This window comes from Tachysurus vachellii, chromosome 17 (genome assembly GCF_030014155.1).
Source record: "Tachysurus vachellii isolate PV-2020 chromosome 17, HZAU_Pvac_v1, whole genome shotgun sequence".
Lineage (NCBI taxonomy): Eukaryota > Metazoa > Chordata > Actinopteri > Siluriformes > Bagridae > Tachysurus > Tachysurus vachellii.
In genome coordinates, this window is record NC_083476.1 from 3,049,851 (window position 1) to 3,063,637 (window position 13,787).

At 39.6% G+C, this 13,787-nt stretch overlaps 1 protein-coding gene across 1 annotated transcript in view; it reads left to right on the forward strand.

Annotated features, from left to right (window-relative positions):
• Positions 1-988: 988 nt before the first annotated feature.
• bcr (BCR activator of RhoGEF and GTPase) overlaps positions 989-13,787 on the forward strand; it is a 62,506-nt gene continuing 49,707 nt past the window's right edge. The window contains exon 1 of the mRNA XM_060890852.1: positions 989-3,232. Coding sequence (XP_060746835.1) covers positions 1,756-3,232 — 1,477 coding nt within the window. The 5' untranslated portion in view covers positions 989-1,755. The remainder of the gene's footprint in view (positions 3,233-13,787) is intronic.

Consider the following 13,787-nt stretch of genomic DNA (forward strand, 5'->3'; position numbering starts at 1 on the left):
ATTAAAATATCAGACTAATTATTTAAATATTTACAATAATATTTTGTGTATATATTTGAAACATGAAGGTTTTTTAGACGACTCCAACCACAATTTTAAAAGAATTTGCGTTAAAATGGTTATTAGATCATTTTACACAAACTTTACTGGTTAAATTTATGGAACTAAACCGCTAAATTTATATATATATAAAGAATATATAATATATGTAATTATATATAATAATATAATTTATTTATTATTTATTTTTATATAATTTATATAATTTATGCTTGCTAGTTAAACAGGATTATAACTAGAAAATCTCGATTTAAAAAACATACATTTTGTAGAATAGGTTTTGAAATTTGAATTTTTTTTTTTAATTAAATCAAGAACTTGTGAAACTGCGCAGAGAAAGAAGCGCTTCCTCTTTTTCTCGCATTGCTTAATATAGACACAAGGGGGCGCCAAAGACAAAACATTAAACAGTGGCCTTACTTCTGTATATAAAGTAAAACATTAGTGTTATAACAAATGAAAAACTATTAATTACTTAACCGATTATCATTTTATTTAACTTATGGTTGATATTTAACCTTTTACAATGGTAACATAATTTGACTACCAATCTGATCAAAGAAAGGACACTATATCACTATATCAGACATGAACAATATATAACGATCATTTAGATTATAGTCAGATGTTTAACAGGATAGCTAATTCAACTATAATTATAATGACGTAAATGAATCACAGCAAATCTGGCATTAATATAATATTACATCTTATATATTTTATAAATAAAAAATATTAACAAATAAAAAAAAAATACAGGTATTTATCATTTATTGAAGGGATATTCATTTTTATTGAAATTCATCCAACTAAATGACAATCATGTCCAACAGCCCCATCCTTTTTATTTGCCCTTTGTCAATCACACTCACTTGCCCCGCCTTTTCCTGCACAAGCCCCTCCCACTTTCGGCTTTACAGACAGGAGCGCTGCGTAGCGACCAGTTTCTGAATCTCCCCAATAATTAAACAGCGTGATCAGAAAACGGGCGAATATCGTGACGATTTTCTACAATATCATATACGACAAGACGAGACAAGATCTGGAGACTCCGTTACGGATAAGAAACCTTTTTCATTTCTTTTTTTCTTGGGTTTTCTATTTTTTATTTTTCTTTTATTATCACGTTTAGACGTCGGAACACAAAAGAGCTTTGGAGACGATGGTGATGATGGTGATGAAGATGATGGTGATGATGGTGATGATGATGATGATGATGATGGAAAAACAGCTTCGCATCACGAATAGATGCCGGACAACCAGAAGACTTTACACCTGTATGAAGTAAAGGGAGATTTTGGTGCTTGGAGATCACAGGTGATACTCTGTAACAGACTGATTGAGGTTTTTGTAGGCTTGTGTTCAGATGCTGTCATTGTGCTGTGGTCCTCTGCTGTGCTCCAGTAAGAAGGATGCATGGGAGTATGCCAGCTTTCCTGTTGTTTCTCCCTGATGTGCACGTTGATACATGGTTTGTTTTAAAAGGAAACAGTGTGTCAGAGAAGAAATCCATATTTATAAAAGCAACCACTGGCAAACCTTGAACAATCTGTGTTTTACACAAGGTTCTTTCTTGTTATAGGCTCCTGCTGTCGAATTTTGCAAATTAAGTTTTATTTAAGCAAGTCGCTTTGAGGTGACTGCATCAACCTTGCATACTTGAATTATTTTTTATTCCTAAATAACTTGTCGAGGATGGTAGAGCCTGTGGGATTTATTGAGGCCTGGAAGGCACAGTTTCCGGAGTCTGAGCCTCCGAAAATGGAGCTAAGGTCCGTGGGAGGCATCGAGCAGGAATTGGAGAAGTGCAAGGTGTCTATTAGGCGGCTGGAGCTGGAGGTGAACAAAGAGCGTTTCCGCATGATCTACCTCCAGACTCTGTTAGCTAAAGAGAGAAAAAGTTATGACAGGCAGCGTTGGGGCTTCAGGAAGGCACAGATGGCTGAGGGGGATGCTCAAGCAGGTGGAGCTGACCCACAGCACTCACAAACGCAGGAGCTTAGTCAGGGGGATCGCACCAGATTCCAACCTGTAGGAGAAGCCAGGCCTAAACCACGGCCTCCTCCGGCTAGGAAATCCGCCTCGCACGGAGATGGACTGGAACTGCAGTCAGCTTTTGAGCCCCACCAACTAGGGCAGGGCAGTGAGACAGATGGGCTCTCACCATCTAAACAGAGGGGAGGAGTCTCTCCTCGCAGACCGCATCCTCCTCCTGACAAGGAGCTCCCATCTGACCCATGTCCTAAGGACAAGCCAGGCATGGGACTTGGTGTGGCTGCTTTGCGCTCTAACTTTGAACGGATCAAACGAGCAAACTCACACTCAGCTGGGGATGGAAGAGGAGGCCAGGACAAGCAGCCTTTCTACACCAACATGGAATTCCATCATGAAAAGGGCCTAGTGCGAGTTAATGATCGTGAAGTCTCGGACAAAATCAGTTCCCTTGGCACACAGGCCGTGCAAATGGAGCGCAAGAGGTCCCTCCATTCCCTGCCCGGCAACTTGGCCACAGTCGCTGGTGACTTGCGCCCCAGGCCTGTCTGTAGGGGCCGGTCCAGTGAGAGCACCTGTGGCTATGATGCTGAATGTGAAGACGGGGAACCCAGCCCTCGTTACAACAGAGATGGCACTGCTCGGCCAAACGGAAACAAACCACCACCCCCACCATGGCATCCGTCAGATTTTCAGCCCTACAGTGGGGTTTACGTGACTAGTGAAAGCAGTGATGGTCGGGTCACGATGCGAGAGCATGTCAGCAGTGATGACCATCACCTCACCTGGCCGAGGAGATCGTACTCACCGGGAAGCTTGGAAGATGTCGGTGGAGGAGGGGGAGGCTACACGCCTGACTGCAGCTCCAACGAGAACTTGACTTCCAGCGAGGACGACTTCTCGTCAGGACAGTCAAGTCACGTGTCACCCAGCCCAACCGCCGCCTTCCGCAGGCCCTTCAGGGAGAAAAGCCGCTCACCCTCACAGAACTCTCAGCACTCGCTGGACAGCAGTAGTCCTCCGACACCACAGTCCCAGAAGAGACACCGGCAGCCACATGTGGTTGTTTCAGAGGCCACTATTGTCGGCGTCCGCAAAACGGGTCAGATCTGGCCCCATGATGGAGACTCCGCCCCCTCTATTAGGACATCCCATGAAAACAGTTACCATGGAGATCTCGGTAAGTGATGTTTTGTGTACAATTTGGTGTATTGTGCAACCTTGGCTATTTTAGTTAGTAATTGCTGACTTTTGGTAAATTATTACAAAGAAAATGTAAGACACCTGGGCAAAGCATTCTGCTTGCCACAGTTGGGCAAAGTGGTTTGTGCAATGTCATGGCAGTAATATTCAGCTACCTGGTTGTTTAGTTCACCTTTAGGTTTTGTTGTGTTACTACACTCTCACAGGTCTTTACTGTGTCCTTCATGCTGTGATGACAAAGACAGCTGGAGGCTTAGTGTCCAGCGTGAATTTGGGATCACTGGCATGAGAGATGTTGAGTAATGAACTGAAAGAGTCCATTTAGATGATGAGCTCAGAATGAAAGGGTTCGTTTGTAAGTCTCCTAAGTCTAGTATCGTTACCACAGTGCTAATACCTTGTTAATACAATGCTAATACCATATCTTAATCTTTCATTGATTAATTCTGCTAACAGATATTCCAGCCAAGCAGAATCTGAACTTAGTTCACTGAAACCTGACACAGTTGCAGATATGTCCTGAATCCGACCTGAAGGACAGCGTATCACTATACTGGTGATTTCTGTGGAGAATAATAGCAAACTGAAACACTATTCTAACCCTCGTTCCAGGATCCTTGCAAAGAATCCATCCACAGGTGTCTGAGAGACGCTGACTCATCAGGCAAAATGTGCCTTGGACTGGAGACAAACTATTTCCTCAAAACGTATCCAGTGTCTTTAACCTGTGCGTAGCCTGAAGGTGTTAATACTGGGGTGGTGTGATGTGGTGAACTTGGCTTTCCAGTGACACTTGGCAGTCAAAGCTTAACCATTCTCATGCCAAGGAGGTTTTCTTTGTGCAGAAAGCAAGATACGATTGGGGGCAGACAAAGACAGACAGACACCAGCTGAACTTCGCTGAGCATGCCCAGGGCTACACTGCTGAATTACATCCATTTTATTACCTGTCAAAAAAATAAAAAAAAAAAGATGACACTTGGCTGCTGCTTGTTAAACTGTGGTGAAGGAGCTGTACAAGGGTATTTTTTCTTTCTTTCCACTTAGAATTATTAGTCAGTCAGGCAATGCAGTAATTATAGCTGTGATTCATTCAGATACATACTACAGATAGACTGAATAGGATGCTAAACGTACTCTGCTTCCATGTTGTTTACTATTTCTGTTGCTTCATGCTCCTTATTCGGTTTTTAGGAAAATCCATATCAGACATGGACCTTAAAGGCACAGACTAAGCATCGTATGCTCTGTCAGAACCTTGATAAAAGATATATGATTTTATCTTAGATGTAATGTATGTATTCAGTGGTAATAATATATAATGGATAAATGTGTTAAAGATGAAAAGTGGCTTTAAACATCTGATACCATCATGATATTTTCAAAAACTACACAATGATCAAGATGAGGAGGCGTGTCTTCTAGCCTGTCAGTCATCCTGCTCTCTCATCCTGTTGTTCTTGCTTGGTGTTGCAAGTTAATTTGGTTGTGTGAAGGCGTGGCCTAAAATGTGAATTTACACCACAATCACTGTGTATACCTTTAAGAAAGGGGAAGTAAAGTGTGTGTGTGTGAGAGCGTAGTGTGTTTTAGTTGCTGTCTCCTGCTTCAGTTCAGGCTGTAAAGATGCACAGATGTCCTATTGCATAACAGTGTGAGCATCCTCTGTTCCTTCTCTCCTGGCTTGCCTTATGTGTGTGTGTGGGTGTGTGTGTGAGTGTGTGTGTGTGTATGGAAAAAGTGTAGTCGTATTTATGCGTGTAGTGAGAGTAAGTGATTGAGCATACATATGGCAACACCAGGTGCTAGATCTCCAAGTGCTAAGTGCTACACAGGACCTCTGTGTTCTTTTTAAAAATAACTAAACACTTGTGAAAAACCTTTTTTTTTTTTTTTTTTGTGGTCCCGTTCCTCGTACTCTATATCATATTTACTGTGTCTCACATGTATGAAGAAATGTATCGAATAACAGTTTTCATTAGGGAAATCCAGACCCTTGTGGTGTTCTGCTCTTCCAGTAAGTTCTCATTCCCACGATGGATGTGCTTGTAAACAACAAATGCAATTGTTTCCTAATGTCTTTTATTTGATCTTTTTTGAAGTGGAGATTCAGGCTGAAATATCCTTGTGTCTGTGAGACATCGTTATAAAGAGGAAAGAGAGAAAGAGAGAAAGCACAGGACAACAAACAGCTCTCACTCGCCGCTCACACACAAGCTTCCAAGAAAACATCAGTCATTCATTATGGATAAAAGGACTGGGTCTCTGTGCAGCTGCCTCCCTACACATACTACATGTCCATGTATTCCAGACTATATACAGTATTTGTTAAATACATTTTGGTCATTTAATTAGCTCTGGTTAGGGTGTAGTTGATAAAAATATTAGTGAATATTTTTCAGATGAAGCATACATTAGACTTTAATTTTACAGGTCGGTAGATTAAATAAAAGTAAGCTGAATATTTGATTTGTAATATTATATTAATCCTCTTGCATTGGATTCTTGCATTTTAGCATCCTCTTGGCATCTTAGCAGAGAAACAGAGGAAATCATGACTCATGACCCGGTGCGAATGGAAAATTAAATACATGGTAGAGAAACTCAGCACTAGGTTTTATTGGTTCCTGAGGTGGTGCCTCATTTAAAACTGGAAGCTGCTTTATAGTCATGTGCATTTTTCCTTTTAATACCAGAAAGAGCTGAATGAAGTTAAAGAGTTTAAACATCAGATTTGTCTGGTGCGTATTAGAGGATATGGTTTCCATTGTGCACTTCACGATCAAAGCAAATACTTGGGTTTGAATGCAATTAAGGGAAAAATCAGCTGTGTGTTTTAGAGAGGTGAATGGGTGGGTGTGTAAATGGATGGTCTGATGCAAACAGAGAAACATGTTCTGCTCAATACACTCATTGTCCAACATTACTGGACTGAGGTCAGACCTTCCAGTCCTTCCAGCCCTTATTTTTAACCAGAGTAAAAACTCAGGACCTTCTAGAGTAGAGCTTTCCTGTGGCAGCTGGCACTCATGGGCAGAGCATGCTCTAAATGAGGGGTGGATGACTGTGGTATTCCCCTGTTTATCCCACTGAATAATATGAAATTTGTACTTATTCGTTTCTAAGTTTAGCATGTTTGGACAGTTGTGTTTGCCGGTTTTGTCATGGCTTGGACTTGCATTCCTCACGGAGTTAGCAAAATTCCACCCAGAAGCTGGAAGCCACACAGGGGAGTGAAAGGAAAAAGGTAGCAGTGAGTGAACAGAAGTGCACTTGATATGCTAATGAAAAAACCTTCAGTCTGGTGAGGTGAGGCTTTAAGATGAGGCCCATGCAGGATGCCATGCAGAATAAAAATGAAGAAGTCCCCAGCAGACTTTGAATTCTGTGTAGTTGAAGCTTTAGGAAACACAGAAGGCAATTGGGGCCTGGAACCGTCCCAACTCCTTCTGCTCCTGCTGGGAAAGGGGGAGGATTACCCTGTCCGGATTAGAAGTTTTTAGAGCGTGCATTATTTGAAGACCAGATATCCTTAAGGCTTACATCAAGACCTGACTTTTGAAATGTTTGGTTTTGGGGCCTGAACACAAAGGGGATGCCTCAAAGGTGGCTTAAAGACATCTTCTGTAATATCCATTCAATAAAATTGTTCCTACAGTAGATCTCAGACCAAACTTTACAATATTTCAATTCATTGTCAAACTGTTAAGTTACCAGTACAGTGTCATTCCTTCCCAGCAGTGTTCTATCAGCTGTTAACACTTTAGATTTGTATATTTAACTACTGCAGGGCATGTAAGCTAGTTGGAAAAACTACTTTTGTTGAATATTTTGTCCAGATCTCTTTAAAGGATCTACACTTGACTACAGAGACTACAAAGGACAGTTTGATAGCCAGCAGGCAATTGGCAGCCAGAAATACTGGACACAGCGCAGATGGCAAACCTCCTGCGGTGAGTTTCCTGAGGTAGCCGGCATTCTGGCCGCCTGTCTGTGTGTATCCAGCAGCACAAACTCGGGATCAGGGTCTGGACTATGACCCCCAGGCCAGAGGAAGAATAGAAAATCCGGCCCACCCTGTACTGTGGGTACAGCGGGTGCTGCCCTCGGCCTGCCTGCTTGCAGAACACACCCCACCCAGACCGCAAAGTGTGTGTATGTGTTTGCTGGAGCGTTTTTGAAAAGGTCTCAAACACAGGCACCCTGTGAATTTGCAGCCATCCCAAAAGAAAACTCAAGAAATAACTGGAGCTAGAAAAGCCTGTCCAGTGCTTAGCACTATAAACAAAGGGGGTCTTTATTTTCAGAGCTGAGTCTAACAACCCTCACTTCGTATTCAGCATTAAATGCTAAACTGGACTCTTGGAGTGTAAGGACAGCAGTGAGTGTAGATTTGTGTAGATCACTTTTTGCATTTTGGATTTCATCTTGCTGGTTAAACCTACATGACTTTGTGACACCACAGATGAACCCAAATCACACTCTAGACACAAGAAGAACAATCAGATATGTTTTATCTGTCACTCATCATATTTAATGGATCATTGACTCCATAAGACACCCTGCATCTGCTGCCCTACATATTCTAGCCCCTACAAAATGTGCTTAATGGAAAATAGCAAATTGCGAATGTATTTCTTGGTGTGATTTCCAGTTCTTTATAAATACAATTTTAGCATGCATGTACAAAGTTTCAAAGAAATAGCCTACATTAGGTTTTATTAAACAAAAACTCTTCGTCACATACACATTTATAGAAACGTTTATTGTGATAGCAGCTATAAACTTCAATCTCTTTTGAAGTTAATGAGCACAACATCCTCTGTGCTTAAACTTTATTTGATGGTAGAAAACATAAAGGTACAACTTTAACAGCTGTTACAAATTGCAGACACCGGAGACTCCTTCCAAAAATGGTACTCATCTCTTTCTAAAAAAATGATGGTGTCTTTCTTGTTTTGTCGTAAAAAATTTCAAACAAAAAATTTATTTAAAAACTTAAATCGGACCAATGCTATGTTATAAAAACTCTCACAGAAATAAGTTTGTATTTCGAAAGTACTACAAAGGATTTCGTAGCATTAATAATTAACAAATGATATATTGCTCAGCCTTCATGTGTGGGTGTCTGTTGAACCCCTAAATTGTAGCATTTTTATGGCCCTTCTCTAATTGTGTTGTGTGGTAACAAATAAATCAAGTATTGTTCATCGCTCGATAAAAATAAGACTTTCCAGATTGTTCTTTCTTGTGGTTAAATGAAGCGTTCTTTATATTCTAGCCAGATTTGCTCCCTCATGCAGCCTGGACAGCTGCTTTGAATTTGTTGTGTGTGTAACCAATTACCAGGCTTGCACCTTTCTGCTGTGTGTATGAGAGAGTGTGTGTGTGTGTGCCTTGTGTTTTCCACTAAACAAGGGGAAAAAACGAAAGATCAAAGAGCTAACCTGAAGGCACTAGGGGTTCCCTCCTTTATTTTAGTAGGGTTTAAGAGAGAGGGGGTGATTAGTGTCAAACGTCACTGTTCCTATTTTTTTCTTCTTTAGGTCAAATCTTGTCATCCAGTATAGTGATTTCTGTTGTGGTAGACAGGGTCCAATTAGCTTGTCTGACTAAGTCCAACGTGTGCAAAGCTGGATATTATAATTTGTATATTTGACTAATTATGCTATTAGCATTCTGGTGGCTGATGATTACTGTTAATCCTAAATACCCTTTAGAAGCACACTAACTCCTGTAGGGTCATTCGGTTATTCTGTCTTTTATTTTATGATGAGTTACTCCACCACACATGTATCTTAATCTACATTTATATGTTTCTTCAGTGTGTTGCTAATAGCATACCATAGCAATGCTAAAAGATTGTAGTTACAGTAACTAGCTTGTGAGGTAGCCAGCTAGTGCTAAGCTCACTAGCTAAGCACACTGTATGATGATCAAGAATATTACAGATCATAACAACTTTTTATCATTTAAATTTAAACATTTATTACTACAGTACATTTATTACTACAGTACTACAGTAACTACAGTTATGGTTTTTGCGCCTTGCTGGTTAAAAAGGAATCTGCTAGCATGATGCTACATCTCCGATTTTTCTCTGTCGTTCAGAAGTCACTTAGATATGTTATTAAATATATAAGCCATGCTAGTGGTTTAAATTTTAAACATATGTACTAGAATTGTTTACCTTAATGTAACGTTAGTGTTCTGATAGGTCGTGTTTAATGCTAATGCTAAATTTGCTGCTGCGAGTATAACATGAAATACGTGTACAAGAAGCTAGCACAGAGTTTGATCAAGCGAGTTTATTAATTTAATTTATTAAAAGACGGTATTTGTTTTTTATGATAATAAGACTCTAGGGATGCGTTCAGTTGCTAATTTAGTTATAAAGTATTTATATAAGGTATTTTGTAATCTATTGTGGTTGTGGTTTTAGTGTGTGTGTGTGTGTGTGTGTTGGTTGTGTGGGACTGTGGGAGTGTGACTGTTGCCTGGACTGAATTTTATCTCACGCACTTGGAGTGTGCTTCTGTCCACTGTGATTTTCCTGAAGGCTGGAGATGTGACCATTCTGTGCAGTTTGTGAGGCAGAGAGGAAAAGTTTTCTCTCCTGTCAGGACTTATACATTTATCGTCAGTGTCTTTTTTTCTCTACTCCATCTGACGGCTTCTGTGGTCAGAAACTTGCCACAAATAACCATCGAAGAAAGTGTGAGGTTTGGCTTCGAAAAGACGTTAGCTGGATATTTACACACTACATTGATTTTCATCATTTATGAATTCGGCAAGGTGGAATGTAGTCACTAAACATTGAATTGATTTCTTTTCCTTTTTGTTTTTTTTTTTTCCTCTCATCTTTATTCTTGTATTTATGTCTAAATCTGTTCCTTCATTCTCATTCCATCTGGTCTTTTGTAGTAGGATTTATGTAGGTACAGGGCATGAGGTGAAGCTTTTGTTGGATTCATTGCAGAATGTTCAGAAGGGAAATCATGGTAACACTATAAAGTGCAGATCAGAATTGGCATCTGGTGGTCGGTTTGAGTTGTTTGTTGTGTTCTGGCCAGGTTTTTGCTGTCAGCTTCTTCTAGACATTATGAAGCTAGAGGTGAAAAGGCTACTTTTATGGCTGATTTATGACTCAGATTCATGGTGTGTAATATAGCCAAACATTTATAGCATTATTATTGTTTGTTTTTTTTCTAAAATCTAAATTTAATGGATTTTGTGACCTATTTAATTCCAGAGTTTTTCCTTCTAAGATTGTTCTGTATATTCTTTTTTGTCCATCTGTTTTTTTTTGTTCAAAATAAATAATTATTGTCAAACTAATAGTTATTATTTAGAAATAATAGAAAAATTAAATTATTATAATAGAAATTAACACAAATGGTTAAATTGTGGGGTTATGACAGAAAAGAATAGTATTAAACAAACAAAAACCACTAGCTTCGCAAAATATTGGTAATTTCTACATTGGTATTTGTATGAAATACAAGACCCACAAACCATGGGAATGTCAACCCTAATTTTGTATGTCCAGTCTCACTGGTATTGTCGACTCTCATTGAGAATGTCCACTCTCATTTAATATGTCCAATTTCATTGGAAATGTCCACTCTAAATGGGAATGTTCACTCTCATTTAATGTTTAAACTCATTGGAAATATCCACTATAAATGGGAATGTCCACTCTAAATGGGAATGTGCACTCTCATTGGAACTGTCCACTCTAAATGGGAATGTCCACAGTAACTGGGAATGTTCACTCTCATTGGAAATGTCCACTATAATCGTGAATTTCCACTGTAACTAGGAATGTTCACTCTCTTCGAGAACATTCACTCTTATTGAAAATGTTTACTCTCTGTGCAGGTGAGGGTTGACGGTCTTGTTCAAGTGGTACCAGGTTGTTGGGGTTTGGTTTTGAATTGACACTTTTCCTTCAATAACCAATGATCCATCATTGCATTTGACTCTTATGCTTTATAAAACTATTTAAAATGTTCTCATGCATATTTTTATGGAATCATTAGCTCACTTGTAGGTGACTGTAGCATATATGTCTCTCCTTCAGTTTCTGAGCCAAAGAATGCACGTAAAGAAAAGCTTCAGGAAACCATTTTCTCAAGTGTTGTGTGAGTTGGGTTTAGTTTCTCATCATTCCCTTGTGTTTTGTTGCTAAAAATCTGTGGTTTGATCCCCAGAGTTATGTTAATTCCCCTATTCTTCTCTTCATTTGATCTTTCTTCATACTTTATAACTCTCTTTCATTCTTAAAACACTGGAGAAGCATGTTTAGAATCTGAATTCTTTTGGCTTCATGGTCATTTAGACATTCAGTAAAACTGTAGCTGAGAAGGCCTTTTTACTCACTATACTTTTTCCATTGTAACAAACCACTTTTTCCCCCTGACCTAAAAATAGATACCCTTTTCATTTGTGCTGGCTTAAAGTCATATATTTAATCTGCACTTAAACATATTACAGCCTGGATCTCCTGAGGATCTCCTGTGTCTTCTAAAGTGCACTGTAGATGAATATTAGTCACCTAAACACACAGCCAGTTGTGAGATCACAGCCTGTACCACAGGATCTCTGCATGTTGATCTTTCCGATCTGTGATGTGTTTTTTTAGTTTGCACTCTGCTGTCCTCCCCTCCTACACCATGTTCCCGAGGGGCCAGGTGCTGTGCTGCTATCTATTATTCATGCTCAAATCCACTTCCTGCACAGTCAGACACGTGGAGTGGGTGTCATGTTCTGTTGCCAGCAGAGAGACACCCTCGACCTCTGGACCTTTCTCTTTTCTGGACTTCCTTATTAGTCTTGGTACTAGGCCTACATTGTTTCCTCTAACCATGACTGAGACATCACCACTTTTGACTTTTAGGCTCTAAATCATGTATCATGAGTAAGATCATAAAAAAGAAAGTCTTCTAATAAAACTGACTTCTAAAATATTTTCCAGACAAGTCCCTTTAGAATCCCACACCCTCCCACATCTTTGTTTTTAGAGAGAAAAATCAATAATCATGTCACTTTGTTGTATTAGTCACAGTAATGTACAAGGCACATTGACCTGTACGTACTTGCAAAGGAGGCAGTGTATAGTTTTCAGTAACCATTAGAAATGATTTAGTTAAACCAAACACAATATAAATAGTGTGGGATGGAACATAATAGCATGGCTGATGTAAATAAGCTATACCCCTTAGTACAAAGAGCAAAGTGTGAATGTGCAGTAGCACAAAATTGTGTTCATTGAGCCAAAGACCATATTAATAAACCGTTTTTGCTTTTATGGCTTACTCTCCATTCAAGTAGATGTGAGCGTTATCTTGTTTGACTGAAACTAACCGGCTGAGAGTGCTGCCAAAATGGCTGCCAAGTGGACAGACTTTATTATAAGGGCTTTGGTTAAACTAATAGAAAAGGTATGCAGTTAGGACAAAAATAAATGTCAGTCTGCACTCGTTAACGTGTCCTGATAATGATTGGTATATAATTTGTTAATCTGGGTAATTTTCCCTAGTAGAATTTCAGCAGGATCGTGATTTTGAACGAAAAAGAAGGTCAGCTTTCTTATTTGACATTTTAAAGGGATTAAACTTACAGTGATCTGATTTGTGGTTTCTTATGTAATAGTTATAAAAATTTGTATTTTTTAAAATAGCTGATTGTTGCCTACTGGTTTCATGTGAGTAAATGTAGCTTTGAGGCTTATAGTTTCTGTTTCTCTCCCATGCAGTGGTTTGAAGTTACAGTCATTTATACAGCATCTCACATGACCACAGAGGAATTCCCTACTGCTCTACAAGGCACTAATTCGAGCTGTCTTATGCTACACACACACAAGTGTACACACGCTGTGATAATCCCTGATAACAGTAACCCTACACAGAGTTTGCTGATCAGGTTCCATCTTGGTTCTTCGGAAGCTTTAGTGTTCATTGACTGGCTCTGATGAATGGTATTTGGCACCTGGTTGGTCAAAGTGTTCATATATTTCACCTTTCGACTTTGCTTAGGGGAAAATGTGAAGGTTTGTGACTACCTGATTGTCACACTCAGATGTGAACCTTCCCCAGACTGTTACCACAAAGTTGAAAGCACATGAGCGCAATTGTATAGGATGGCTTTATATGCTGTACTGTTACAGTTTCCCTTTACTGGAGCCAAACCTGTGCCAAACCTGTTCCAGCATGAATATGCCCCTCTGCACACTGTGAGCTTCATGATGACATGGATTACAAAAGGCTGGAGTGGAAAAACTCAAGTTGTCTGCACAGAGCCCTGACCTCAACCCCAGTGATCACCTTTGGGATGAACTGGAACTCGCACCTGGGGAGATCGCACCCCAGGGCTTCTCACGCGACATTAGTGCCTGATATCACTAATGCTCTTGTGGCTTGATGAACAAATCTAGTGAAAAGACTTTCCAGAAGAGTGGAGGTTATTATAAGTGCAAGCAGAGACTAAAAAATAGAATAAGGTGTTCAAAAAGGATATATAGGTATGATGGC